Source organism: Lontra canadensis, unplaced genomic scaffold (genome assembly GCF_010015895.1).
Source record: "Lontra canadensis isolate GAN:19392208 unplaced genomic scaffold, GSC_riverotter_1.0 scaffold68, whole genome shotgun sequence".
NCBI classification, from domain to species: Eukaryota; Metazoa; Chordata; class Mammalia; order Carnivora; family Mustelidae; genus Lontra; species Lontra canadensis.
The window spans coordinates 3,353,661-3,379,419 of record NW_022631062.1 but is presented as its reverse complement, the minus strand read 5'-3'; the positions used below and the strand labels follow the sequence as shown (position 1 = coordinate 3,379,419).

General features: G+C 40.5%; 1 protein-coding gene across 1 annotated transcript in view; it reads left to right on the top strand.

Annotated features, from left to right (window-relative positions):
- FRMPD4 (FERM and PDZ domain containing 4) overlaps positions 1 to 25,759 on the top strand; it is an 847,457-nt gene that overhangs the window by 29,031 nt on the left and 792,667 nt on the right. Inside the window, exons 2-3 of the mRNA XM_032880199.1 lie at positions 7,683 to 7,812; positions 22,605 to 22,728. Of these exons, the coding sequence (XP_032736090.1) occupies positions 7,746 to 7,812; positions 22,605 to 22,728 (191 nt within the window). The 5' untranslated portion in view covers positions 7,683 to 7,745. The remainder of the gene's footprint in view (positions 1 to 7,682; positions 7,813 to 22,604; positions 22,729 to 25,759) is intronic.

Sequence of the window (25,759 nt, the reverse complement as noted above, 5' to 3'; positions counted from 1 at the left end):
ATGCTGCACTTTTCATCCCTGTGATTTATTTTATAACTGGAAGTTTATCCCTTTTAATCCCCTTCACCTAGTTTGCCTATCCTCCCAACCCCTGGATTTTGGAAACTGTTTTTAAGTAGATATACCATTAGGCATAATTATTGTTGAAAATGCATTTATAAACCTCTATGTTCCTTACATATATTTAATTTACTTGTTCTTAACAATTATCTTGAAATTACTTGTGAAAATTTTATAAGGCATTAAGCAGCTAAGCATTATTTTTGCTGACATATTCTGTAACGAAGATAAGATGAGCTTATTTCACTTTTAGTAAACCTAGGTAGAACAAAAGTATTATATTTAATGCTGGTAACTCTAAAGACATGCCTATTGTAATTAAACCAACACAACACTTAAACTAGCTTTTATTTACCGAGATTATTCTAGATCACATAAACTTGAAAACCATTTGGTTTAGTTCCTATATTTCTGAAAATATACTGATTTATATAAATACTTTTATGTCTTAAGCTCATTAAATAGATGTCTTTACAAATTAATTTTGGTGATATTACCTGGAGGTAGAAAAATATCACACATCTATAACATACATACATAGAAATGCAGACAGAAATCTTATATTTTTAGAGGGACCTGAGTGGCTCAGTTGGTTAAGCATCTGACTCTTGATTTTGGCTCAGGTCATGATCTCAGGGCCATGAGCTCAACCCTGAGTTGATTCTCTCTCTCTCCCTCTCCCTTTGCCCCTCCCCACCACAGTGCTCGCTCACTCTCTCTCTCTCTCTCTCTCAAATAAATAAATAAATCTTAAACAAAAATTTAGCCATGAGACCAACAGACACATGAGAAGATGCTCAGCGTCACTCATCATCAGGGAAATGCAAATCAAAAGATACCACCTCACACCAGTCAGAATGGCTAGTATCAAAAAGGCAAGAAATACAAATGTTGACAAGGATGTGGAGAATAGAGAATCCTTATCCTGTGTTGCTGGAATGTTAATTGGTGCAGCCAGTCTAGAAAAACAGTATGGAATTTCCACAAAAAAATCCGAAAATAGAAATACCGTATGGTCCACTAATTCCACTTCTGGGTATTTACCCAAAGAAAATGAAAACACTAATTTGAAAAGATACATACACATCTATGTTTATTGAAGCATTAGTTATAATAGCCAAGATATGGAAGCAATCTAAATGTCCTTCAAAAGATGAATAGGAGTGCCTGGCTGGCTTAGTCAGTAGAGCATGTGACTCAGATCTCGAGGATGTAAGTTTGAGCCCCACATTAGGTGTAGAGACTACTTTTATAAAGATCTTGTGAAAAAAGGTGGATAAAGAAGATGTGGTCTATACACACAATGGAACATTACTCAGCCATGAAAAAGAATAAAACCTTGCCATCGGTGACAACATGGATAGACTTAGAAGGTATTATGCTGCGTGAAATGTCAGAGAAAGACAAATATCATACGATATCACTTAAATGTGGAATCCAAAAAAACAAAACAAAGAAATAAACATAACAAAACAAAAATATAAACAGATTCATAAATATAGAGACCAGACTGGTGGTTGGCAAAGGGCAGGGAAGAGAAGAGGCAAAATAGGTGAATGGGATTGGGAACTTCCAAATTATAAAGCTTCCAGTTATAAATAAGTCATAGGGAATATAGTCAACAATAATGTAATAATTTTGTATAGTGACAGATGGTAACTATACTTCTTATGGTGAGCATTTCATGTTAGTAATTGTCAAATCACTAAGTTGTATACCTGAAACTAATATAATATTATATATCAACTATACTTCAATTAAAAATACAGATAAATTTTGAGATGCCTAGCTGACTCATTTGGTAGAGCATGGGACTGACTCTTAATCTTGGGGTTGTAAGTTCAAGCCCCATTTTGGGTGTAGAGATTACTTTAAAAAAATCTTCGGGGATGCCTGGGTGGCTCAGTCAGTTAAGTGTCTGCCTTCGGCTCAGGTCATGATTTCAGGGTCCTGGGATCGAGCTCCGCATCAGGCTCTCTACTCAGCAGGGAGCCTGCTTCCCTCTCTGCCTACTTGTGATCTCTCCCTCTCTGTCAAATAAATAAATAAAATCTTAAAAAAAAAATCTTTGGGGTGCCTGGGTGGCTCATATGGTTAAGTGTGTGACTCTTGGTTTTGGCTCGGGACATGATCTCAGGGTTAGGAGATGGAGTCCCTATATTGGGATCCACAACTTAAGATTACTTAAAAATGCTTCAGATTCTCTCTCTTTCCCCTCCTCCAGTTACATATATGCCCTCTATCTCCTTCTCTTTTGCCCCTCCTCCAGTTACATATATGCCCTCTATCTCCCTATCTTAAAAAACAAGAACAAAAAAAACCAAGTTCCTACCCGGTTTTGTGTATCAGGGGTCAATGTGCCCAATTTATGACCATGAAACTACTTGGGGAGAAAAAAAGTCCTCTTGAGTAACTTGTCAAGTTTAAGCTGGGGCAAAGAGTAAATATTCCTGGTAGTATTGAACAATGCCACGGAACCAAGAGGAGTTCTCAAAGAGGTGCAAAAGATAATACTTTTCCCAAATCCAGAGCCACTCCTAAAGATAACCAATAGAAAGAAGACTTAGACTGTTCCCCCTGAGAGCTGGAATTACTAAGGAGTTTTAACAGTTGGTAGGACCCTCGCCACAAATGGAATGCAACCCACATTTCTGCCCAGGCTTATCTAGCCATGAATGGAGGCGCAACACACATTTCTGTTCAGCTATCTCTTGGGGGCCCCCAGTCTGATGGTTGCCAAGCCAAATTCTCAAAGATGCAAAATGAGACAAAAAAGGCTATCGCTGTCTTTAGGAGAGAAAGGATGGATAACCAATGTGGTGTTTTGTTTTTTTTTTTTCCCCACCGATCCGAATTTGGAAAGGAAGGGAAAATGTGAAATTTACCTTCTCTCCACCAGGCAACAGAGGTCTGGGAGGGCTGACTTTGGTAAGACTTGTTCCCCTTTGCTGCCCTCTGCCAGTTTTCCCAGGATGCCTTCTGCCTGCTCCAGAGTGAGCGGGGGTGTCCCATGTCGTAGCCGGTCTTATCCTGACCACCAGAAACTGTACAGGAAGAAAAAGAATTTTCTCTCTACCCTTTGTAGTCAGTGTCTGGCTGAGACCCCTCTTTCTCTAGGGCATCTTGTAAATTGATAAGATTATCTAAAATGGTTAAAAGTTTGCACTGAAGCCACTGTAATTGAAGATTATCTTTGGTAAGATTAACGTACTTGTTCAGTCTTAAAATTTTATTCGTCTGAGGCCTCACATTGGCACTGATTCAGTTAAAGTCAGATCTAGTCTGACCCCAGACCCAGTCCAGTTTTTCGGTCAGACCCAGTCCATTCCTAGCAGTTTTGGACCCAGTCCGGAAAACGAAATGTTCAAATAAAGTCTGAAAGCTCATAACGTGAAAGCTGTGGAACTAGGATCCAGGAAGCAAGTAGGACTTGTCTACTATTGCCACAGGCAGCAAGAAAGCAGCGAGCTGAAGGGGCTCAGCAGGTACCTGTGTTTGGTTTCTCATTGCTCTGGAACTGTTAAATGACTGAGGCATATTAAATTTTTTTATTTTTATTTTATTCACTTTTTTTTAAAAGATTTTATTTATTTGTCAGAGAGAGAGAAAGAGAGCACAGGCAGGGGGGCCAGCAGGCAGAGGGAGAAGCAGATTCCCTGCTGAGCAGGAGCCTAATGTGGGACTTGATCCTAGGACCGTGGGATCGTGACCTGAGCCAAAGGCAGATGCTTAACTGACTAAGCCACCCAGGCACCCCTTTATTTTCTTTTTTAATAAAAATTTTATTTATTTATTTTGTTAGAGAGAGGAGAGTAAGAGAGAGAGAGAGCACAATCATGGGGAGTGGCAGGCAAAGGGAGAAGCAGGATCCCCACTGAGCAGGGACCTCTCCCCAACCCCCCAGTGCAGGACACAATCCCAGGACTCTAGAATCATGACCCGAACTGAAGGCAGATGCGTAACCGACTGAGCCACCAGGTGTCCCATATTAAAATTTTTTTGAGTTTATGTGAACAAAATAAACTCTAAAAAAAATACCAGTTCAAACTGGGCATTGCCAACCGGAAATGGTTAGGAGCTCTCCTCTCACAGGAGCTGGGGGAGAGAGTTTCATAGAGAAAACATGAAAGCAAAGTAGGGCAATTATTGATTGGCCATCACTTCAAGCCTAGTTGGCTGTTTGTGACTGTTTGTCCTTAGCATTTTGATTTTGTAACCCTGAGGCATTAAGAGGCTTTGATTTTGCTCTGCTTTTGTAGGTCTCCACAGCATTAGAGCCTTCTCAATTTAATGGCCTCCTTGATTAATTTAATAGGATTTTATATTTAAATCTCTTGAAGAATATTCATTTATTGGGTCAGTTTCCTATGTCAGCTAATTATACTGTGTGGATTTGCTATGACTGCAGCAGTGGTGATATTCTTTCCCAGGTCAATGGGGGTTTTGCATTGCATTTGAGAATCAATATTCGTTTGGGTTTGATAGTTTCTGTTTATCTTTTTTTAAAAGATTTTATTAATTTATTTGACAGAGAGAGAGAGAGAGAGAAAGCATAAACAGGAGAAGCTATAGGCAGAGGGAGAGGGAGAAGCAGGCTCTCCACTGAGCAGGGAGCCCGATGCGGTCTTGATCCCAGGACCCTGGGACCATGACCTGAGCCAAAGGCAGACACTTAACCGACTGAGCCACCCAGGCGCCCCTCCTATTTATCTTATAAATCTTTTTTAAACAACACAAACATGAAAATAAGAAAATAAGAAAAAAAATTCTTTTAGCTTTATTTTTTGTCCTGGGTCAATAGATATGCACAGGGCCAGAATCTCTCTTTCATTAGTTCATTTGTTTTTTTTTCAATGCACTGTTTGTACAATTGTACAGGAATACACAGTTGAAATGTCTGCCTTTTTTCCTGGGGTTGGCTATGAAGATAGAACTTGTAAGAACTAAAATAAGTAGGAAGTGCTTAAAGCTCTAAGCACAAGAGTATCCAGAGTTCTCTGCGTGCTCTAAGGCAAGAAGGAACCTTTCTGCAAGGGTAGGGGTTGAGCAGACGCAGGTGGGTGAGAGGTTTGAATTTGGTCTTGATGTTGGATTGGCATTTCAGAACGACCTTACAGCAGAGTACGTAGGAGCTTGAAAAGAAGCTTAGAGGTGAAGAAAGTATTAGAGGGAGGGAATGGTATAAGGGAAAGCATTTTAGTCACCTGTGGGGCTCCTGTGGGGACCAAGGGATTACTTAGACTAATGTAAAAGTGTCCAAAAAGGAAGTGCCAGAAACTAAGGTTACACGCGGGTTAGGTTGAGAAATGGGAAAATTTGGATGCCAAGCTCAAGACTTATTGCACAGATAAAAACTTCTGAATTTCTATGTAGTAGTGGCATGTTGTCTCCGAGAATTCACCTCATAGGCCTCCTACACTGGGAAGCAATTGTCCCAGAGCCCCAGCCTCTGCCCTCTGGGCTCCATTGTGTCTCTTGCCTCTCATAGGCTGCTCCCCAGCCATGGCTGAGTGGGGGGATATTCAGGAGGCAAACTCTTTGTTGGTTGACCTTGACTCAAGAACTCCAGACAGCTTTGCTGAACCTTCCTTAGATATTAAGGGGTCTAGGATGCTTCAAGTAAATGGGGGTCTGTCAGTTCTCTTAACCTTGCCTCACCCCATCTGTTATTTCTCTCTCTCTCTCTCTTTTTTTTTTTTTTTTGAAGATTTTATTTATTTGAGAGAGAGAGAGAGCATAACCAGGGCGAGTGGCAGGCAGAGAGAGAGGGAGAAGCAGACTCCCTACTGAGCAGGGAGCCCAACATGGGGCTTGATCCCAGGACTCCGGGATCATGACCTGAGCTGAATGAAGGCAGACGTCTAACCAACTGAGCCACCCAGGACCCCTGTTAGTTCTCTTTTGCATAGTTGTTTCTATTAACAAAATACTCATATATTTAATCTTGTCTTGACTTCTGCTTCTTAGATAAAGCACCAGGACTAAAGAGGTGTTTAGGGTAGCAAACTGGTTGGAGGTATATGACTCGGGAGATGTGTTTGTATGGCTGGCACACTGCTTTTATTTAGATCACGTGGATATTTGAAGAGACTTTGGTGAAACTAGTGGTGATTATAGAGGTCTATCGGACCTCCCTAGGCTCCCCTGGGTATTGGTCGTGGGGAGTCACTTAATATTTTTGACTTATTACACAAATGATGACACATTATTTCATAGTTCACTCATAAACTATATGTTATTGCATAATAACACTCATTTTTGCCTCTAGTTCAGTGCTTCTGACTTAGAACTGTTGTGTTAAGTGTTTAACAAAGACAGCTTAGAAATTCTTTTCTCCATTATTTTCTTCCCTCAGTATTCTTTTATACATTTTATCAGGAATTATGGCATGGCCAGACAACATCTTAATTTAGAGTGCCCCTTCTTTGTGTAATTTGTGAGAGAACTCTTATGACAGCCAGAAATTATTTTGAGTCAGTTTAGCATTAATAAAGACATTCTCCTTGTTCGCCTATTACTCAGCTTTGGGTTCTGCTTGGTCTTGCATTGAAATAATTCTATGTTTAGGACCTTGCCCTTGGTTGCCTTGGATCTCCTGGTACTGTCACAACTTTGGGCTGTGACTTTGCTGCAGGTGCTAACAGGAGGAGACAATAGGCTGCCAGGCAGAGGCAGAGGGAGGAAAAACTGGATTCCCACACATCCTGCGGCCTTGGCAAGTGGCACACATCGCATGAGTCTGTGGAAATAACTTCTACTGGGAATATGTGCCATAAATAAACAAAGACTGCTCAGAAAGTTAACAAAAGTCAAGGAATGAGGGAGGAAGAAGAGAGGAGCCTGGTTGAGGACTGAAGGCCCTTGAAGGGCACTGGATTGGCAGCACTAACTGGGTGGTCAGACACAGCAGAGGGGGAGGACAGAGGAAGCCAGCTAGGGGATGTGAGAGCCCACAGGAATCAGCAAGACTGTGAACAGGGTTCTTAGAAGGGAAGGGGAAAGTGGCCAGTGGTTTTGATTTGCATGCATAACTGAACAATTAGGAGCTTTTGGTATCCTTTAGGGAAAGCATGTACTTCTTTCTGAGTGACCCAGGGGTTATTTAACAAATGCAAAATCAACCAGGCCTGTTGTCTTTATATGCAAAACCATCCTGTCATTCTTTTGTCACTCTGGGAATATTCTAGAGAGTTGATGCCTCATTTATCCCTGAAGACTTCCAGTCATCTGCTGATTCCCTAAAAACAAAGATACATTCCAGAATTGAAGAATTTAATGGATATTTTCCATTGACCATCCCATGCTTTGATTTTGTTGGCATTCTTAATTTCTGTTTACAGTAAAATGTGAGTGTTTCCCTGAGGAGTAAAATGGATTTTTCTCTAGTAAATGTTTGTTCCTATGCAGAAAAATGTGAATGAGGCTTTATAATTCATTGTTAACGAGTAGTTTAAATTGAAGGTGGTAGAGATAGAAAAGTTGGAAGAACAGCTATTTGTGACGTTTTCAGGAGACGAATTCTCACAGTGAGTAAAACTGAGTGGATTATACTGTTCTTTAAAAATGTATAACACATTTTGTACAAAGAAGGTAGTCAAAACCAGATATCATTTATCTTCTAGGTGGATGGAAAAGAGACCAAGAGAAAAAAATAAGTGGCTTAATCACCCAACTTTACCCAGAGAATGGAATATAAAATGCAAGATTCCAAACCCCGCTCTTCCATTTCATCTTCATTTTTGAAAAACACAGGTGAGCATCATCATTTCAAAAATTAATCTAGTGGCTGTGAAAACAAAGTGGCCAAGACAGCAGTGTATATCTGGTTCAAAGATTGGTTTAGTTTTCTTGCAAATACAATTAGAATGGTATTGTTTTCTTATTTGTGAATGTGGAAATGGGTGACTTGATTTTTTTAAAGCACATCTCTGTGAGTTGTGTAGGACATATGAAGATGGGCTACACAGAACTCAGTCTCTACAGGAAGGACAACTCCAACAACAGCCAACAGTGATAGCTGCAGCCTAGGGAGTACACTTTCTGTGCTGGACATTGTACTAAGGTGCGCTCCATAGGTTTTCCACTGAATCCTTATCATAGGATTCATTAGGTAAGTATTTTCAGTGTTTTATGAGTATGAAAATGGAGGCATAGAGAGGCTAAGACATTGGCTGAGGTTCAGGTATCTAATATGACTAGTCCAACTTTGTTATCTCTAGAGGTAATTCTCTTAACCAAGGCAGATTATATAAGTGGTAAAATGAGTGCTGATGGGAATACACCAGCTCCTTTCACGCATTTGATTCTCCTGAAAGGATATCCAGATTGTAGAGTAAGCCGAATCAAAATGCTCTGATTTGTACAAGACTTTGCCATAGGAAGAACTACTATGTGGCCTGGTCTTATGGTATCTTATGTCCATCAGCTACTTGCTTTTGGGAGAAGGACTTCACCAAGTAGTAGTTTCCAGGTAAGTAGTTCAGGTAATAAAGGACTGCGAACATTGAGTTTAAGCAATAGCAGGGGAAATACAGTGTAAAAGCACAGTTCTCAGTTCTGGGGTCTTAGAAATCCACAGACAGCTACTGAAGGCCCAGGGTAGACAAATTCTGTGAGCTGTAGTGATGATCTCCAAACGTATTTGCTCACACATCATCTCAGCAAAAAATGCTGAGACCGGTCATAAATACGTGTGTGTGTGTGTGTGTGTGTATTTCTAGATTATACACAGCAGTCCCCTCATACCCGTGGTTTTGCTTTCCATGGTTTCAGTTACCCTTGGTCAACTGCTGTCCAGAAGTAGATGATCCTTCTTCTGACATTTCATCAGAAGATCAATAGGAGCTCAGTGCTCCATCACAGTGCCCACATCACTAGTCTTACATCTTCTCAACACGCAGGCATTGTGTCATCTCGTCATCCCAAGAAAGGTGAGGACACCACGATATGATATTTTGAGGAGATAGACCACATTCACATAGCCTTTATTATAGTATATTGTTATAATTGTTCTATTTTATTATTAGTTATTATTGTTCATCTCTTACTGTGCCTAATTTATAAACTCTATTGTAGGTACATATGTTTAGGACAAAACATAGCGTACATATGGTTCGTTACTACCTGTAGTTTTAGGCATCCACTGGGCGTCTTGCAATGCATTTCCCTTGGATAAGGGAGGATAAGTGTACTACTAAATTAATATATTAAGAGATCGTCAATGAGAGTTTTATTTATTTTTTTAAGGATTTCCTTATTTATTTGAGAGAGAGAGAGAGAGAGTTGATGAGCAGGGGGAGGGGGCAGAGGCAGAAAGAGACTCTTCAGGCAGACTCCCCACGGAGCACAGAGATCATGACCTGAACCAAAACCGAGGGTCGGATGCTGAACTAACTGAGCCACCCAGGTGCCTCTCAGTGAGACCTGAGACTTTCAACATGCATCAGGTTTAGTAAGATTTTGCAAAGTAACGGACTGAATATGTCTCGTGGTTTCTGTAGAAGTTTTAATTCCAGTATACTTAACATACAACATTATATTAGCTTCAAGTATAAAATATAGTGATCCAGCACTTCCATACATCACCGGGTGCTCATCATGACGAGTGCACTCCTTAATCGCCATCACCTGTCTTACCCATTCCCCCCCACCCCCTCCACTCTGATAACCATCAGTTTGTTCTCTGTAGTTAAGAGTCTGTTTCTTGGTTTCTCACTCTCTCTCTCTCTCCCTCCCTCCCTCCCTCTCTTGCTCTTCCCCTCCCTCTTATGCCTTTGCTCATTTTGTTTTGTTTCTTTAATTCCACATATGAGTGAAGTCATATGGTATTTGTCTTTCTCTGACTGACTTATTTCACTTAGCATAACACTCTCTAGTACTATTCATATCATTGTAAATGGCAAGATTTCATTCTTTTATTATGACTGAATAATATTCCATTATACACACACACACTCACACACACCCAACATATTCTTTATCCATTCATCAGTCAAGGGACACTTGGGCTGCTTCCTCATAAAACCATGAGGTTCATAATATTATTGAAAAATATGGTAATGGTTTGTTTCTATAGTCTGGATGTTTATTTTTATCTTATTTATTTATTTATCACAAGTAGGCAGAGAGGCAGGCAGAGAGAGAAGGGGAAGCAGGCTCCTTGCAAAGCAGAGAGCCTGATGAGGGGCTTGATCCCAGGACCCTGAGATCATGACCTGAGCGAAGGCAGAGGCTTCACCCACTGAGCCACCCAGGCACCCCTGGATGTTTAGTTTTAAAATATTTTGCAAATTTTGATGACTTTGTGTTACCATTAGCCAATTTCTAAAATAGAAATATACTTTTGTGCTGAGATTGCTGGCTAACAGTACCGTACGTAGGGAGCCTTTTTAATTTCAACGTTGTATGGCTGATTTCTCCTTGGATCTGATTGTATCAGTATTTTTCAAGTACTGCTTATCATAACCTATTGGTAGATTATAATATTAATAGCACAACCTATTGCTGGATTATACTATTAATAATAGCTAATACTACTTTTTAATAGAATAAAAGACAAAATGTTAGATACAATACAAATAAGTATTGTTTTAAGAAACTCTTCTTTTGGTTATATACCCCTATCTCTGTATCTGTATATACTTACACATCTATATATACATACCTAAATACAAAATTATGATGTGAAATGTGGTAGTCAGATGCTTTTGAAAATACTGAATTGCATCATTATTGTTTTTGTCCAGGACTTGTCATTGTTCAAGAGGTTATAATAGAAGAAGGAGAAACGTAAACTCCATTTTCTTGCTTTTCTCTTGTGCTTGCATTATTTCCATTAGTGTCAGACCTTGATTCCTTTACACAGAGCTTTTTAAGCCATTCATGAGTTGTGTGAGTGTTCTTTTAGTTCCAAGTGGAGAATATAGTCTGTAAATTCACTTAGCCAGTATCAACTGCAACAGAACAAAAGTATTCCAGGTGCCTGACAAACCCTTTGGTAACTATTTTCCCTCAGGAGATTTCCAGTAACATACTTGGCTCATTACCTTCAGATATCCCAACGGAGAGAGAGTACCACTGATGATCTCTATATGACTTGTTAGCAAAGCTTAATTGCTTTCTTACTATTTTAGACAAAAAACACGTTTAAATTAAAGTGCTGATACTGTTATCTTGCAGCCGGGTGGATTGTTTTGGGTCATGCCCTGTGGGGCGTGGGCCCTGCTCTGTAGACACATTCTCTAGTTGCAGCCACCCCTGCCTTCTGTTTTGACCTCCTGTCACACCACTGTACCTGCTCTAGCCTGACCACATTGAACACCCCAAACAAGTTCCTGCTCAGGCCATTTAAATCGGTGCTTCTCACTATCCCATATGATCCCTTTGAGTCTAGATTTTGCCATCATGCTGCATTTGGCTCAAAAGATACCTTCCTGAAGAAGACCTTCCTGATTATTGTATTTCATATAGCCCCCTCCTCTTTCCACAGCCCTCAGTTACTCTCGATTCCATTACTCTCTTTTATTTATTTGTTTTCATAAAAGTTATCACTATATGTTTAATCCCACTCCCATACTCTAAATAGTCTAGATGAGCCTCTAAAATGAGATTTTGTCTCCACAGTATACCCCAATATTCCCAGGATGTTTTTGGGGGGGCTGGTAAATATTTCTGGAGAGATTCAACAAATGACTTAACATTTCTCCTGTCCCTCTGCCTCACTTGAGCCAGTGCCTTTGGATCTAGTTTCCTCATTTTTCTCTGAAACCAGTTCCTTCCCATGGTATCAGTTGGCAGAGACACTGTATAATGAAGGGTGGGTGGTTGTAGGATAAGCCAAATGCTGTGAGAACTCCCTGGAAGAAATGCTCATGGACAGGGGTTGGGTAGGGATGCTGGTCCTGGAAGTCCTGATGGTTTATTTTTTGGTAATAAAATGATTATTCTACTTACGCATTTGAGAACAGAGACTTACAACTCCCGATGAATTATGCTGTTAGCTCTAAAGGACATCAAAGTTTTATGTTCACGGACAACTTCCATGATCAGAAATTTGATCTCCAATTGGAGATGTTTTCTTGAGACACGGTTAGTCGAGACTGCTAAATTTTATTCCTGTAGACAAAGTATTACCCTCTGAATTTGGAGTTAATCGACTGTACCTAAATGCACCACTACCCTGCCTTATGTGTGGTACTTAGTAGACTCTTAATAGGTATTAGTTTGATGAATAAATAAATAAACATAGTCAGTCATGGGATTTGGGTCTGGGCTGGCTCTGACATTATTTAATTGTGCACCGTGGATCAGGGTCTGACAGTCCGGGCCACCACCAGTCTTTATAAACAAAGTTTCATTGAAACACAGACATGCTCATTTGTTGAAGTATTGCCTTTCACATGCCAGCAGCAGAGGTGAGTGGGTGTGACAGAGACCATATAGCCCACAAAGCCTAAAATATTTACTACTTGGATATTTACAGGAAAATTTTGCTGACCCCTGGGCTGGAGAATGTCACTTAACTTCTCAGGGCATTGATTTTGTCATTCGTAAAATGAGTTAAATGGACTCAGTGGTGTCTGAAGTCCTTCTCAGATCTCACATCTGTATTTCCTGGAATCCAAGAGACTATATTTGGAAACTCAAAGTGATATGGATTTAAGGTTACCCTCACTGTTTTCTTAGAAAACATGATTTCAAGAAGCTATGTTTTCATTAGGTGGACATAAATATTTTACCACATGTGTCTTAAAGACGTATGGAGCGTTCCAGGTTGAGTTAATTTCTCTGGTTTGGTGTTTAAGTGCTTGGAGCAGCAGACTTACTGTGCTGCTGAGTTCCTTCCCACTGCTTTTACCAAAGGCTTTGCTAAAGCGAAAGTCAAGAGTTTGTAAAGAAACTCTGAAAGGTGGGTTTGCTTATTATCTATAATGCTTTAGATGTGGGTCTAGTATATTGAATTAAGAAGTGAAAAATCATGTTAAATATAACATTAAAATGTCAGCTGAATTTCTTTGACTTACTGTGAAGCCGTTTATGGGCCAGATAAGAAAATTAGTAGTTGCTTACAAGTTCCAGAAGAAAAATTCTCGTTTGGGAAGAAAAAATTGTCTATTAAGTTAGAATCAATTACTTTATCTCGATTGGTTTTCTTGTTTTGGGTTTAAATTACGAATGCTTAAGCAAATAAAAGCCTCATGGATACCTTTCAAAGATCATTAGATCTGCAAAAACTTGGTTCAGGTCACAGAATTTGCACTGGGTATTTCTTCTTGCCATCTTTGTCCTTAGCTACTCCTATTTCCATTGCTGCCCCCTATATCAGAGATCACGGAAGATGAGCAATATAACCAAATCATGGAGTCAGGAGTCTCTAACAAACTGAACAAAAAGCAATGGAATACATTGAATTTTTATGTGAGGACAAGCAATGAATTACAATTCAGGGACTCTATCCCTTATTCATTAAACATTTGTTGAGCATCTACTATGTGGCAGTTCTACACCAGGAGCTGGAATATCTCAGTTATATGTTATCTTTTATAGAATGCTAGAAATTTATAGAAATTTAGAGATTTCACACCATGATCCCGCTCGATTTTCACACAAAACTTTGAGAGGGAATCAGAGCAAGGATTCTGTCCAACCCTAAGGTTTGTGTGGACCCCTCTGGGGGAATATTGGAGTGGATAGAGTAGAGAGGTGAGTCCAGCCTGCTCCGGCCTCCTCCAGGTGAGTTTTTTAAGATGGGATCTTGCTGTGTGAACTGGGGAACACCAGGCACCTCACTGACTTGAGGTTGGGGAGCAGAGAAAGGTCAGTGACATGGTACTCGTGCAGGGCTTCCTCTGCATGCAAGAGGTATGATTTCCTAGTTTATGTCCTACTCTGTCTCCCAGACCCAAGCAGGAGGCTGGATTTTCAGCTCACAGCGAGAGCGTCCCTTCTGGGTCTACATAATTACCAGAACTCTGGTGATTGCCCAACACCCCCCTCCTAACCAAACTCAAAGAGCTCCTTCTCTCTTGGGTGTAGAGTGCTCACACCGGTGTCCATGAAACGTGAACATTCTTTGCACATCATCCGTCAGTGTCTGATGACCTAATAATAATAGAAATAGCATCTTAGACCTGTTGATAGGTAACTCTTTGCCTTTGGGTAAGTAACTCCCTGAGCCATAACAAGGGAGTTGGACTAGATTATCTTTGAGGTCTTTCCCAGTTCTTACTTCCCATGATTTTTGGACTTAAACTTGATTCCCAAATTAACTCAGTTTATGCAGGGCTCATGATCCAGAGATATCACTGTAGCAGATGCTGTCACGGCAGTGCCTGTTCATATCCCCTTGGCACTCCCCGTTTCTGCAGGCTTTCACTATCACTCTGCCAGAGGCTTTCATCTGGCTGCTGAGACATGCTTGGCTGGAAATGCAGGGGAATTCAGATCCCCAGCAGTGGTCCTCCACTGAGGCCAAATGTGAGTTGAAGAAAGATATTGCAGCGTTCTTTTTCCTTGGGGGAGACAGCTCTGAAGTGGGTTCTCACTTACCCACAGCAGTAACTTGTGGGTTAGTGCACACCACATTGACTTCCTTCTCTTCCCTCTCTTATGTCACCTCCCAAATTAGCCACTTGCACTCATCCTTCTCTGAGGGTCTGCTTCTGGGGGAGCTCAACCTAAGACTAGCCCAAAGCCAGTCCTACTGTAATTCATCTAGTAGCATATGCATTAAATCACAGTGGTCAGTTCCTTGAGGAATATATCTTGTTTACCCCGACTAGGCTTAGCAGATTTAGCAAATAAAAATTTAGGATTCCTAGTTATATCTGAACTTCAGATAATATCAAATAATTGTTTAGTATAAGTTTATCCTATCTCAAATATTACATGGGATATACTTATACTAAAAAAGTCATTATTTATTTGAAATTCAGATATGGTGGCGGTCCTGTATTTTACCTGTCATCCTTAATCCCAACTCTCATTGGGCAGCTAGACCCGTTCCAGAGCTGAGGAAAAGAGGGTGATTGGGATTGGCTTAGAAGATGTAGAACGTAGAGGGAGTGAATAGCAATGCTTTAGAGATAAAGACATGTCCAGTACCGAATAGGAGGTGGGTGTAACGTGGTGGATGAGGAACGATCAAAGAACGTGAGCAAGGAGGCAAAATCCGGGTACAACAAAACTGCAACCCGCCATCTCAAACATTGTGGGGAAAGAGATGCCGAAGTCAGTGAACTTGCCCAGACGTTAATTCACTTCTCTAGCCCCGCTGCTTAGTACAGTACCTGGCTCACTCTGGGTACTCAGTGAACACTGAACAAATGGGTAGGGAAGGAAGATTGGTGGAAATAGGGAATTCTCTTTTGTGAGCTTTATGGAAAATACTGCCCACTAAAAACTGCACGGGGCCTTTTAGAGCAATGACTTGCATCTGATTATAGAAGCATAGAAAATATGAATTGCTGTGTGAATTCTAAGTAATGAGCTTTTCTAACCCTTTCCTCATTTCTCATTGCAGGGACCATTCAACTTAAATCTTTCATTGCTAGCCAGGTTTTTGAGTGCCACTTGTATATTCAAAGCTAATTTAGCTAATAGCCAACTTATCTGAACCTCGGACAATATTACTGGAGCATTTAGATTGACAGAGGAAGTTTAGGATGAACATTCCCCATTCAATTTCAGAAGATTGTAATCAATTTATATTTTTAATGACATTTTCTTTTCTTTCTGCAGGGAAGGTAGAATCTCATCCTATGTTTATTATTTCTAACTATAAGTTCAAAGTTGAAAAAGATTGTTTTTTATCCTCAGCAAGCTATGTGAAATTTCCTAACTCTTTTATAGAGAAAATAAAAGGAAATACAAAAATAAATGAATGCATATAGATAACAGAAGAGTAGCATTAACATGTCCTCAATTTTCATTAAAGTCACCTTTTATTGTTACTAGACAAAAACATTTTTTGTGAAACACTAAGCAGGCCAGTCTCCAAAGGGTGGTTTCAACTTTAAATCATTCATTCTATGGCTGATATATCTTTAGAGTTCATTCTGCATTAACAGTGTGTCAACCACATGAGAAGGGCAGAAATCTGTATATGGAGAAATACCAAAAATGCACCTAGGAATTTAAAATAATATACATCTTAATTTAAAATTAAAGATGTATTTGTTATAACTTTTCTACCAGTAATATAAGTTTTCTCTGATGCTATAGAGCTGTTAAAAAGAAAACCATAGACCCCAAATGGAGTCACTTATATCCGGCCCACCTCACCAAACCAGGGCTTACTCCCTAACCTAATCACAGTTTCAGACTTTCCTGGAAATGTAGTCTTAATGGGTCAGTCTGGAATTTTCTGGTTAGCACCAGTGAGGTAATCTGCCACATAGACGCTCTTCTATCCCACAAAGGGAGATGATGTAATCTGCTCTTTCTTTATCTCTGCTCCCTTCTGTTTATAAAAGCCTTCCATTTTGCACAGCAACTTGGGTTCCTTTATACTTGCTGGATGGGATGAGGCCCAATTCATGAATCATTCAATATAGCCAATTAAGTCTTTAGGTTTTACTCTGTTGAATTTTTGTTATTTAATAGAGCCAATGATGTTACTTTGAGGTTTATTACCAAATCTGTGCGGTACTGTCATAGAAGTATGTAGAAGAAGTAAAATGAGGTCTCCTGTTTCTGAGAGTGGCAGGGTCAGTCATTCAGACCAATTCCCTGGATAAAATATTTTTTATAAAGCTTTAAATTACCAAAGAGCTGACAAAAGCACAAAAGTGAAAAAAAATGTAAAATAACACGCGTTGGCGAGGATGTGGCGAATCAAAACCCTTATGCGTTGCAGTGGGCATGAAAAATGGTGTAGCTGCTGTGGAAAACAATTTGGCAGTTTCTCAAAAAGTTAAACATAGAAATACCATATGATCCTGCAATTTCACTCTTAGGTGTATATTCAAGAGAATCGAAAGCAGGAACTCAAACATACTTGTACACCAATATTCATAGCAACATTTGCCACTCTAGGCAAAAGGTGGAAACAACCCAAGTGTCCATCAGCAGATGAATGGATAAAAATGTGGTCTATCCATTACCATGGAATATTAACTCATCTATAAATAGGGATGAAATTCTCATACATGTAACAAGACGGATAAACTTTGAAAGCATTATGTTAAGTAAAGTAAGCCAAACACTAAAGAACAAATCCTGTGTGATTTCACTTACATGAGGTATCTAGAGTAGGCAAATTCATGGAGACAGAAAGTAGAATAGATTTTACCAGGGACTGTGGGAAGGGGTTATGAGGAATTACTACCTCAGGGGTATAGAGTTTCTTTTGGGGATGATGAAAAATTCCAGAAATGGATAGAGGTGATGGTTACATGGCATGTGAGTGTACTTAATGTCACTGAACTGTACATTTAAAAATGGTTAAAATGGCAAATTTAATGGTATGTATATTTAATCACAGGGGGAAAAAAAAGGAAAAAAAAATGAAGGAGAAACCCGACAGGTAACTGAGCACAGAAGCTGCCTTTGACCTAATGGCATTTATCAATTTTCAGAAAATTAAGACCTATTCTTTACAGCCTCCTGCAGCAGGAGAGACAGAAAGCAAAGCATACAGTCTTTTTGTTAGGTTTGTAATACTCATCTCATTAATTTTATCATGATTGTGTCCATGAGGTTTCTGACTCAGAGACAGACTATCAGTAGTGTTATTTACATAATAATCATTGCAGTGGGTAGGGAGAGGGGGGTGGGGTGATGGACATTGGGGAGGGTATGTGCTATGGTGAGTGCTGTGAAGTGTGTACACCTGGCGATTTACAGACCGGTACCCCTGGGGCTAATAGTGCATTATATATTAATAAAAAAATTAAAAAATATATTAAAAAACTAATAATCATTGCATTGGCCCATTTGCCCCCAACCTTACCGCCTGGGGCCTCACAGTGAAAGTCAGATAGAAAAAAAATCTCTCCTTTGAGGGACCAGATGATCCATAGGTGTGGGATGGAGAAGAATGCATGTTCCCTGCTCATGTATAAGAGAAAGAGGCAATTGTCTTACCCTGTTCTCTTAAAAAGAGGGAATAAAACTTTTGCTTCTTGGGGATGGGGTGAAAAGATCTTGGGTTCTCACTCTAACCTTTTTTTTTTTTTTTCTTTTAATTTGACAGAGATCACAAATAGGCAGAGAGGCAGGCAGAGAGAGAGGGGGAAGCAGGCTACCTGCTGCTCAATCCCAGGACCCTGGGATCATGACCTGAGCTCAAGGCAGAGGTTTTAACCCACTGAGCCACCCAGGTGCCCCTCACTCTAACCTTTTAGAATGTATCTTTTTAATGACTACTTAAGCCTGAATGACTGGTTCTCCAAGGCCCTGAGCCTCCTTTTCCCTTGAAATGTTAACACATACCTCCAGAGTTAGAAGAATCTCTCTGGAGTTCTCTCAGTATCTATCCTGTTCTACATGACTTTCCCAAGGCTTGCTCTTGGCTCTGAATCCCAAGTTTTCAGCAAAATTTATTCAGAAATCCCCACCTCTGCAGAAACACAAAAAATATTTTCTCTGCACCCACCCTGTTGAATACCACACTTCAAAAATTTTGATAAAGTTCAGTTTATCAGCTCTTGCCACTATTTAAGAATGATTTCCCCATAAGATCAGGACCAGGGCAAAGATCTCCCTGCTTGCCACTTCTATTCAGCATTGTACTGGGGGTTCTAACCAGTACATTAAGGCAAGGGGGAGAAGTGGGGAGAGAAGGACAGGAAGAGGAAGAAGCAGAACGGATTTCATTTGTAGATCACATGATCATCTACGTAGAAAATGCGAAAGCATCTACAAGAAGCCTACTAGAACAGTAAGTGAGCCTAGCAAAATTATACCCAACTACCTATAATGTATGGCAGAATGTGATAACTGCTTTATAGAGGTACTGTGTCCTTCCCGAGTACTGAGGTGGTGAGATTAATTCTCTTGGAGAAAGTGGAAGGCATCATAGGAGGTAAGCTGTGAATCAGGCCTTTGAGGAAAGATTGATTTTGGTCAGGAAGAAGGCAGTTGATGTTCTAATGGGAGGACAGAGAAAAAACAAATGTTTGGAGATGGAAAATCATGGCACTGAAATGTCAGACCTTGAATGTCAGACCTAGAATTAAGGACTTGATCTGAACAATTTGAAATAATTCTCAAAACCTTCCTTAAAGTGTTATAAAATTATCTTCTCAGCTATAAAATAATAGTCTTACTTTCCTGTTGACTAGTCAAAAAAGATGATTATGTTCATAGGTAATTTAAAATCACTCAGAGGGATACCTGGGTGGCTCAGTTGGTTAAGCATCTGCCTTTGGCTCAGGTCATGATCGCAGGGTCCTGGGACGGAGCCCCGCATCAGGCTCCCTGCTTAGCAGGGGGCCTGCTTCTCCCTCTGCCTCTGCCCCTCTCTCTCCTTGTGCTCTCTCTCTCTGTGTCAAATCATAAATAAAATCTTAAAAAGTAATAAAATCACTCAAAGTGTACCTTAGTATTTTGAAGTAGGCAAAACAACCCAGTTTGATGTAAAAACAAATGAGAACATGACATGAAATGTTTCACATGTGCTGCTCTTGGATATTTACCATCTCTCCATAGATTCCTAGAATATAGGCTTTTTGAGGGTGGCAAAACGTGATCTAAGTCTTTCATATTTGCCACTGTGCGGACCATTCGGTAGGTGTTTAACAAGCCCTTGCTATCCAGCAACGATGCAGAACCGCAGCAGTTCACTCGGTAGCTCTTGACATTATTAAGAAATGAGTGTTGCCAAGTTAAGAAAAAACCCCTAGCACACAGCCAAGGAATAAACATGGGAAACAGGCTGGAAATAGATTTATTTCTTGAAGCTGTTTCTTCGAGGACCCAGCACTTACCTGGAGGGTCCTTCCCCCCACACTGTGCATCCTGGACATTTCCCAAGGCAGACAGCTTCCTCCTCCTCCAGTCCAGTTCATAGAGGAAGACATGGCTTACACATTTCAGGACACCAATGTGCTCTATTCAATACTCTGTTTCGCTTTCCTATCCCAAAGCAAATGGAGCAGGCACCTCTCTTCCTCTGCCTATTCCATACCCTTTTCTCAGAGGAGCCTGAAAGCACAAACCTCAGCACTTCAGAGACTGACCCCTCCACACTAATTTCTAGAATAAGCCCTGGAGTGGACAGGCGGCTGTACTGACACAGTTTACCATGTGAGGAACTTGCCTTCCTTTGGGTCACACCCACTCCTACTCAGAAAGCAAATTCTGAGGCCCCGAAGGCTGTTCCTTCTCCCAAGACAACGTCCTGTCTGCAAGATTGCACCCTTAGGCGGGCCATCCTTCTTAATGACAAGATGTCCGCCATTACCTGTGGACTTGAACTGCGCTTTTGCTTTTGAAACCATCTGCCTCATTTTCCCAGTGTTGAATTTAAATAGACTGCTGTTATTGTATTTAACTGAAAAGACTTCTTCTTCTTCTTTTTTTTCTTCTTCTTCTTCTTCTTCTTTTTTTTTTTTTTTTTTTTTGGCACTAATCTGCGGCTCATAAGGAAACATCTCAACTGGGGTTAGTTAAGGTTACACGAATAAGCAGGGAATCTATGTCCTCATTATCTCTGCCTTGATTTGTTTTGCTGTCAAAGATCAGCTCAGAATAGTTTGCCAGAGCAAACCTTACTTGCAATGGGATGACAGAAACCAAGGTAAAATGAAGGATGTGTAACTAAGGAGAAATTAGCATATTTTAAACGGCAGGTTTGGGAGACTTACAAACTGTAATAGTGTATTAGTTAGGACTCTCCAAGAAACAGAACCAATAGAACACACACACGTGCACACACACGCACATATTGGGACAAGGGTTCCTAGAGGTGTATTCTAAGGAATTGGCTCGCGTGATTCTGGAGGCTGAGAAGTCCCATGATTCGCCATCTGTAAGCTGGAGACGCAGGGGAGCCACTGGTGTAAGTTCTAGTCGGAGTGACTGAGAAGACCCATGGGCCAGCTCAAGACTAGGCAGAGAGAGCAAATTCCCCCTTACTCCACCTTTTGTTCTATTCAGACCTCCAGTGGACTGGAGGAGGCTCACCCACATTGGGGAAGACAGTCTGCTTTATTGAGTTTATGAATTCAAATGTTAATCCATTTGGAAGCACCCTCACAGGTGCACCCCAGATAACGTTTAACCAAAAATCTGGGCACCCCATAGCCCGGTCAAGGTGACACAGAATTCATCATCACAGGTAGTGAGCAGTTTAGCAAATCTCCATGGAGAGTTGGTATTCCCCACCTCCGATATGTCTCCATTCTGACAAATCGAATTGGCCACCTGCATGTCAGACGTATGGTTCACCCACAGCCTTGACTTTTCCTACCACCTGTCTTTGGCAGGAGCCTATCTCAGATGTAAATCACGTTCTTCCTCTTTTGAACAAGTTCACCAAAGAAATGAGTCCAGCATAGTGGGTTCAGTTGGGCATGATTGTACCTCCGAGGGGATATTTGGCAAGGTCTGGAGACATTTTTGATTGTCACAGCTGGGGAGATGCTGCTGGTTCAAGGCCAGGGATGCTGCTCAGCACCTTCTGATATAGAGGGCACCCCCACAACAAAGAAATACCTGGCCCAAAATGTCAGTAATGCAGAGGCAGAGAAATCCCGGTCTAGAGAGAAAGAAACATTCCAAATTCCAATGTGCCCCCGACATCCCTCATCTTTGCCATGAGAAACCAATGCTTTCTCAGAGCTTCCCGGACTGGCGTTTTTCCCCTGGGTTTAAATTACTGGGTATGATCTAGCCTAAAAATTGGCAACTTTTGAATAGCTTTAAGGTAGACATGCTACCGTATCAAATTTGGATGAAACACAAGAAAGCCACGGGAGAAGTCAGGCAGCACTTTGAAATCTGAGAGAGCTGTGCGAGCTGCGTGCGGGTGGCTTCGTTCCAGCTCATGGCGCAAAACACCCCATAGTGAGTTCTCAGAAGACGAGAAGCGAATATTCATTTTCGTCAGAGGCAAATGCTGAAACTGCACTTGTGACCTCTTCAGACCTTCAGAAGGTGCCAGTTCATTCCCAGTATACTACCACTTTGATTCTAATGGCACTGGGTTGTCTTGATTCATAGTGGTCAGGGGCAAAACTTCAATCAGAAGAAATCTCATTTCTGGACTGGTCGGTTTATATGCCCTATTCCGAACCCGACTGCTTTTTTCTTAAATGGGTAACCTGTGCAACTTTGCTCATGATCAGAAAAAAAAAGTCCCTGTGAATAATTTACAAAAGACAGAGCTGCTCCTCTTTCGCATCCTTAAATCTCTCCGAGCACGTGATTGTCTGAGCGTATCTGGTTTCCAAGTAGCTGAGTGATGAAATATGATTGGCCTCTCAGCATCAATTCCTCCTCTCCTTCCTCTCTCACTCTTCTTGCCTAGCAGTTAGTTGTTTGCTATGATACATTCTTCTTTTAAAAGAATAAAGAGCAAAGTTCTTTCTTTCCATCCTTAGGAAAAAGTGGGCTGTTTTGCCTTCCTACCATGGACGAGGATCTTGAAGGAGAGACTTGGCAGACTTTTTCCACTCCGTGGGGCTTCGGCCAGGCAGTAGAGGATGAAGGAGAACATCCCTGCCAGTGAGTACTAGTCCTCAAGTACAAATATCCGGGGTCTTATCATTGCTTTCTGAGATTAGCTTATGTTTTTTGGTAAGATGAATTTATTTGGACATGGGTTGAAGACCATGTCTCAGAATTATACAAAAACGATGCCTTTGGTAGAAAACCGATGGGATCCTTCTGAGTTTTGTCTCAGTAATTCTAATTTTTAAAAAAATATTGGAGGTGAGGCAGGAATATCTTGTCAAAGAAAAGTGTAACAACCTTACATTGCTTTGGCTGTTTATTTCCTTAAGACTCACTGTCTAGAGGCACTTTTGGGAAGAGAGAAACTGATTTTAGCTGCTCATCTTTATATATGGTATTATAATAGGTTATCATTCACAGTAAACTTTGGACTATGCCTTTTGCAAGGGAAATTGGATTGTGCTGTGTTTATTTTCTTTTAAAAGTAGTAGCTCTCAGTGACAAATGTATCTGTCAGGATGAAAAGTTTTGATTTTGAAACAGAAAATGCTCTATTGGCTATACACATTAGTTTGTATTTAATTGCTTCTTTATCTTCAGTGGTCTTGATAAATAAGTTTTTCTCCTTTGGAAAAAACTACTTTTTACAGAAAGTTCAGATCCTTGATAAGTGGCTTATGGTTTATATAAATATGTAAGTCTTTCTTGAGGTTGTTGAAGTTTTAAATGTGAGAAGTTTGTCAGTAATGCATACACTTTGGAATGCTAATTGGAAAGTTTCCAGTCATTCTGCTATTTAATGCTTTCTCACTAATCACTGGCACTTATGAATTTGTTTAAATGCTATTCTTTCAGCAGATTCTATGATTATTGAATGTTTAAGCATTGCAATGAGAACATTGTGTGGAGGCCCACATATAAAAGAACTGCCACAGGTTAAGAAAAGCTCTCCAAATGGGTAAAATTCATTACCCTTGACTTTTATCACTTGATACTTTGAGCCAAATGTGTTTAGAGTTGCCGTGATTTTCCATAGTAGTAGTCACTTGGTAGCACTCTCTGTTTTAAAACATTTTTACAGTTTGCATGGGTGCAAAGGAAACCTCTTTTTGTTATGTAGTTCATTGTAGAGAAAATTTATAAACCGAGGTTGTCATTCTATGGGATTAAAACACACAAGACTGTGACATTTTAGAACTGGCAACTATGATGTCCCCAAACTACTGTTTGTGACGTCATTTCATTGGAGAACTTTTCTTTTTAGTGCGCACATTTTCTTCCTGATTTCATACCTGAAGATGAAATGATTGACTGTAGTTGGATTAAGGAGAATGACTGCTTAAGCCCTAGGATCCTGAGATTTGTGTCTCTTGCTTGCCTGATCAGTAACATGAAAAGAAATAGACTCAGCTCCAAGCTCATTGAAGCGTATTGTTTACAGGTTGGGGAGAAAGTAGGTAATGAAAGAGATAAGAAATACTGTAAATCAAAATACTAAAGCCAGACCACTAAATTCCAGTTTGATGGTTTATTGGCCTTGGTTTTAGCTCCACATATCCGGTGAAAAGTCTCGTGTGTCTTGTTTTATTAGAATTACTGCTAGATAAGTTTCCAAAGACTGAAGTTCTGTGTTACCCGTGGATGTGCTTAGTCATTAGATGATCCGAGTTAGTATATTATTAGTTTTCTTTTTATACATAAATGTGATTTTATTTTTATGACTCAACGCAAAAAGCAAACCATTATTATAACTTCAGCTCATGTGTAGAGTGGAGGATGCCATCAGGTATAGAACACAGAACTCTGAATGGGGTTCAGGATTCAATGGGCAGGGGCAGTCTTCACGGGGCAAGTGCTGCCAGTCCCGTTCACTCAACTGAGTCTCACTCGTGCTGCTGACTTTTCACAGGAATAAGATCTAAAATCCTTAGTCTGTCCTCCAGCCAGGCAGTACAGGCTCCCTAGACTGGGAGGTCCCCGGGAATGGTTCACTTTCCTAAAGTTTTATAACCTTCAAAATTAAAGGGACTTGAGATTGTTTTTGTTGTTGATTGAAGAACACCTGGTTTCTTTGCCCAGTAGAGTAGCCCCACAGAATGGTTAGGACCGTAGTTTCCAGAACTAGTCTGACCTGGGTGTGCACCCTCCTGCTTCATTTACTGGCTGTATGGCTTTGGGTGACTTTGTCAGTTTCAGTAAGTCTCAGTCCTCATGTCTGTAAAATGAGAATCATGCCTACCTCATAGGGATGGAGGGGTAAGTTAGTTATTATTAGGAACATCTCCTTTCCCAGTGCCTGGCTCATCCAATTATCTACCTACTGATAATGATTCTTACTGTTCACTGGTAAGCTAGGAGCAGTGATAGCAGAGCCTTTCAGAAGCGATCTGGATCGCAGGCCTTCAGGTCCAGCTTAAGTTTGAGAGGAAGTTATAGGTTATGTTGCTGTATCTTCTGGTAGGAAGATTCTAGTCTTCTAGTAGGAAGAATGATTCATTTAGAACCTGGTAGGAGGAGTGAGTACAGGCGGGTAGGAAGGAATGTAATACTTCTCTGCAGTTTCTTTGGTTTTTTAAACACAAAGCTTGGTAGGAAGTATAATGAAAACACTAGTGAGGTTAAAAATAGAAGTAAAAATAGGATGAGTTGATTTCTGGTTAACGAATATTTGTGGATAACCTACCAATGTGCTGAGCACTTGTACGAGGATAAAAGTCAAGGCTACAGTGGGGTGCCGCACTACACCTACTAGAATGGCAAAAAGGACAGCTGCCGGCAATGCCAAGTGCTAGCCAGGATGTGGAACTAACAGAACTCTCACTGATTGCCAGGACAGTGGACCAGTCAGATGGTATAGCCACTTGGGGGACTATTTGGTAGCTTCTCATAAAGCTAAATACATGCTTGCAGTAAAACCCATACAGTCCCACTCCTGGGTCTTCACCCCAGAGAAATGAAAACTCATGTTCACAGAAAAACCTTTCACAAAAGTTTATAGCAGCTGTATTCAAAATTGCCCCAGACTGGAAATAGCCCAAACTTCCTTCCACGGATACATGGATAAACAGACTGTGGTAAATCC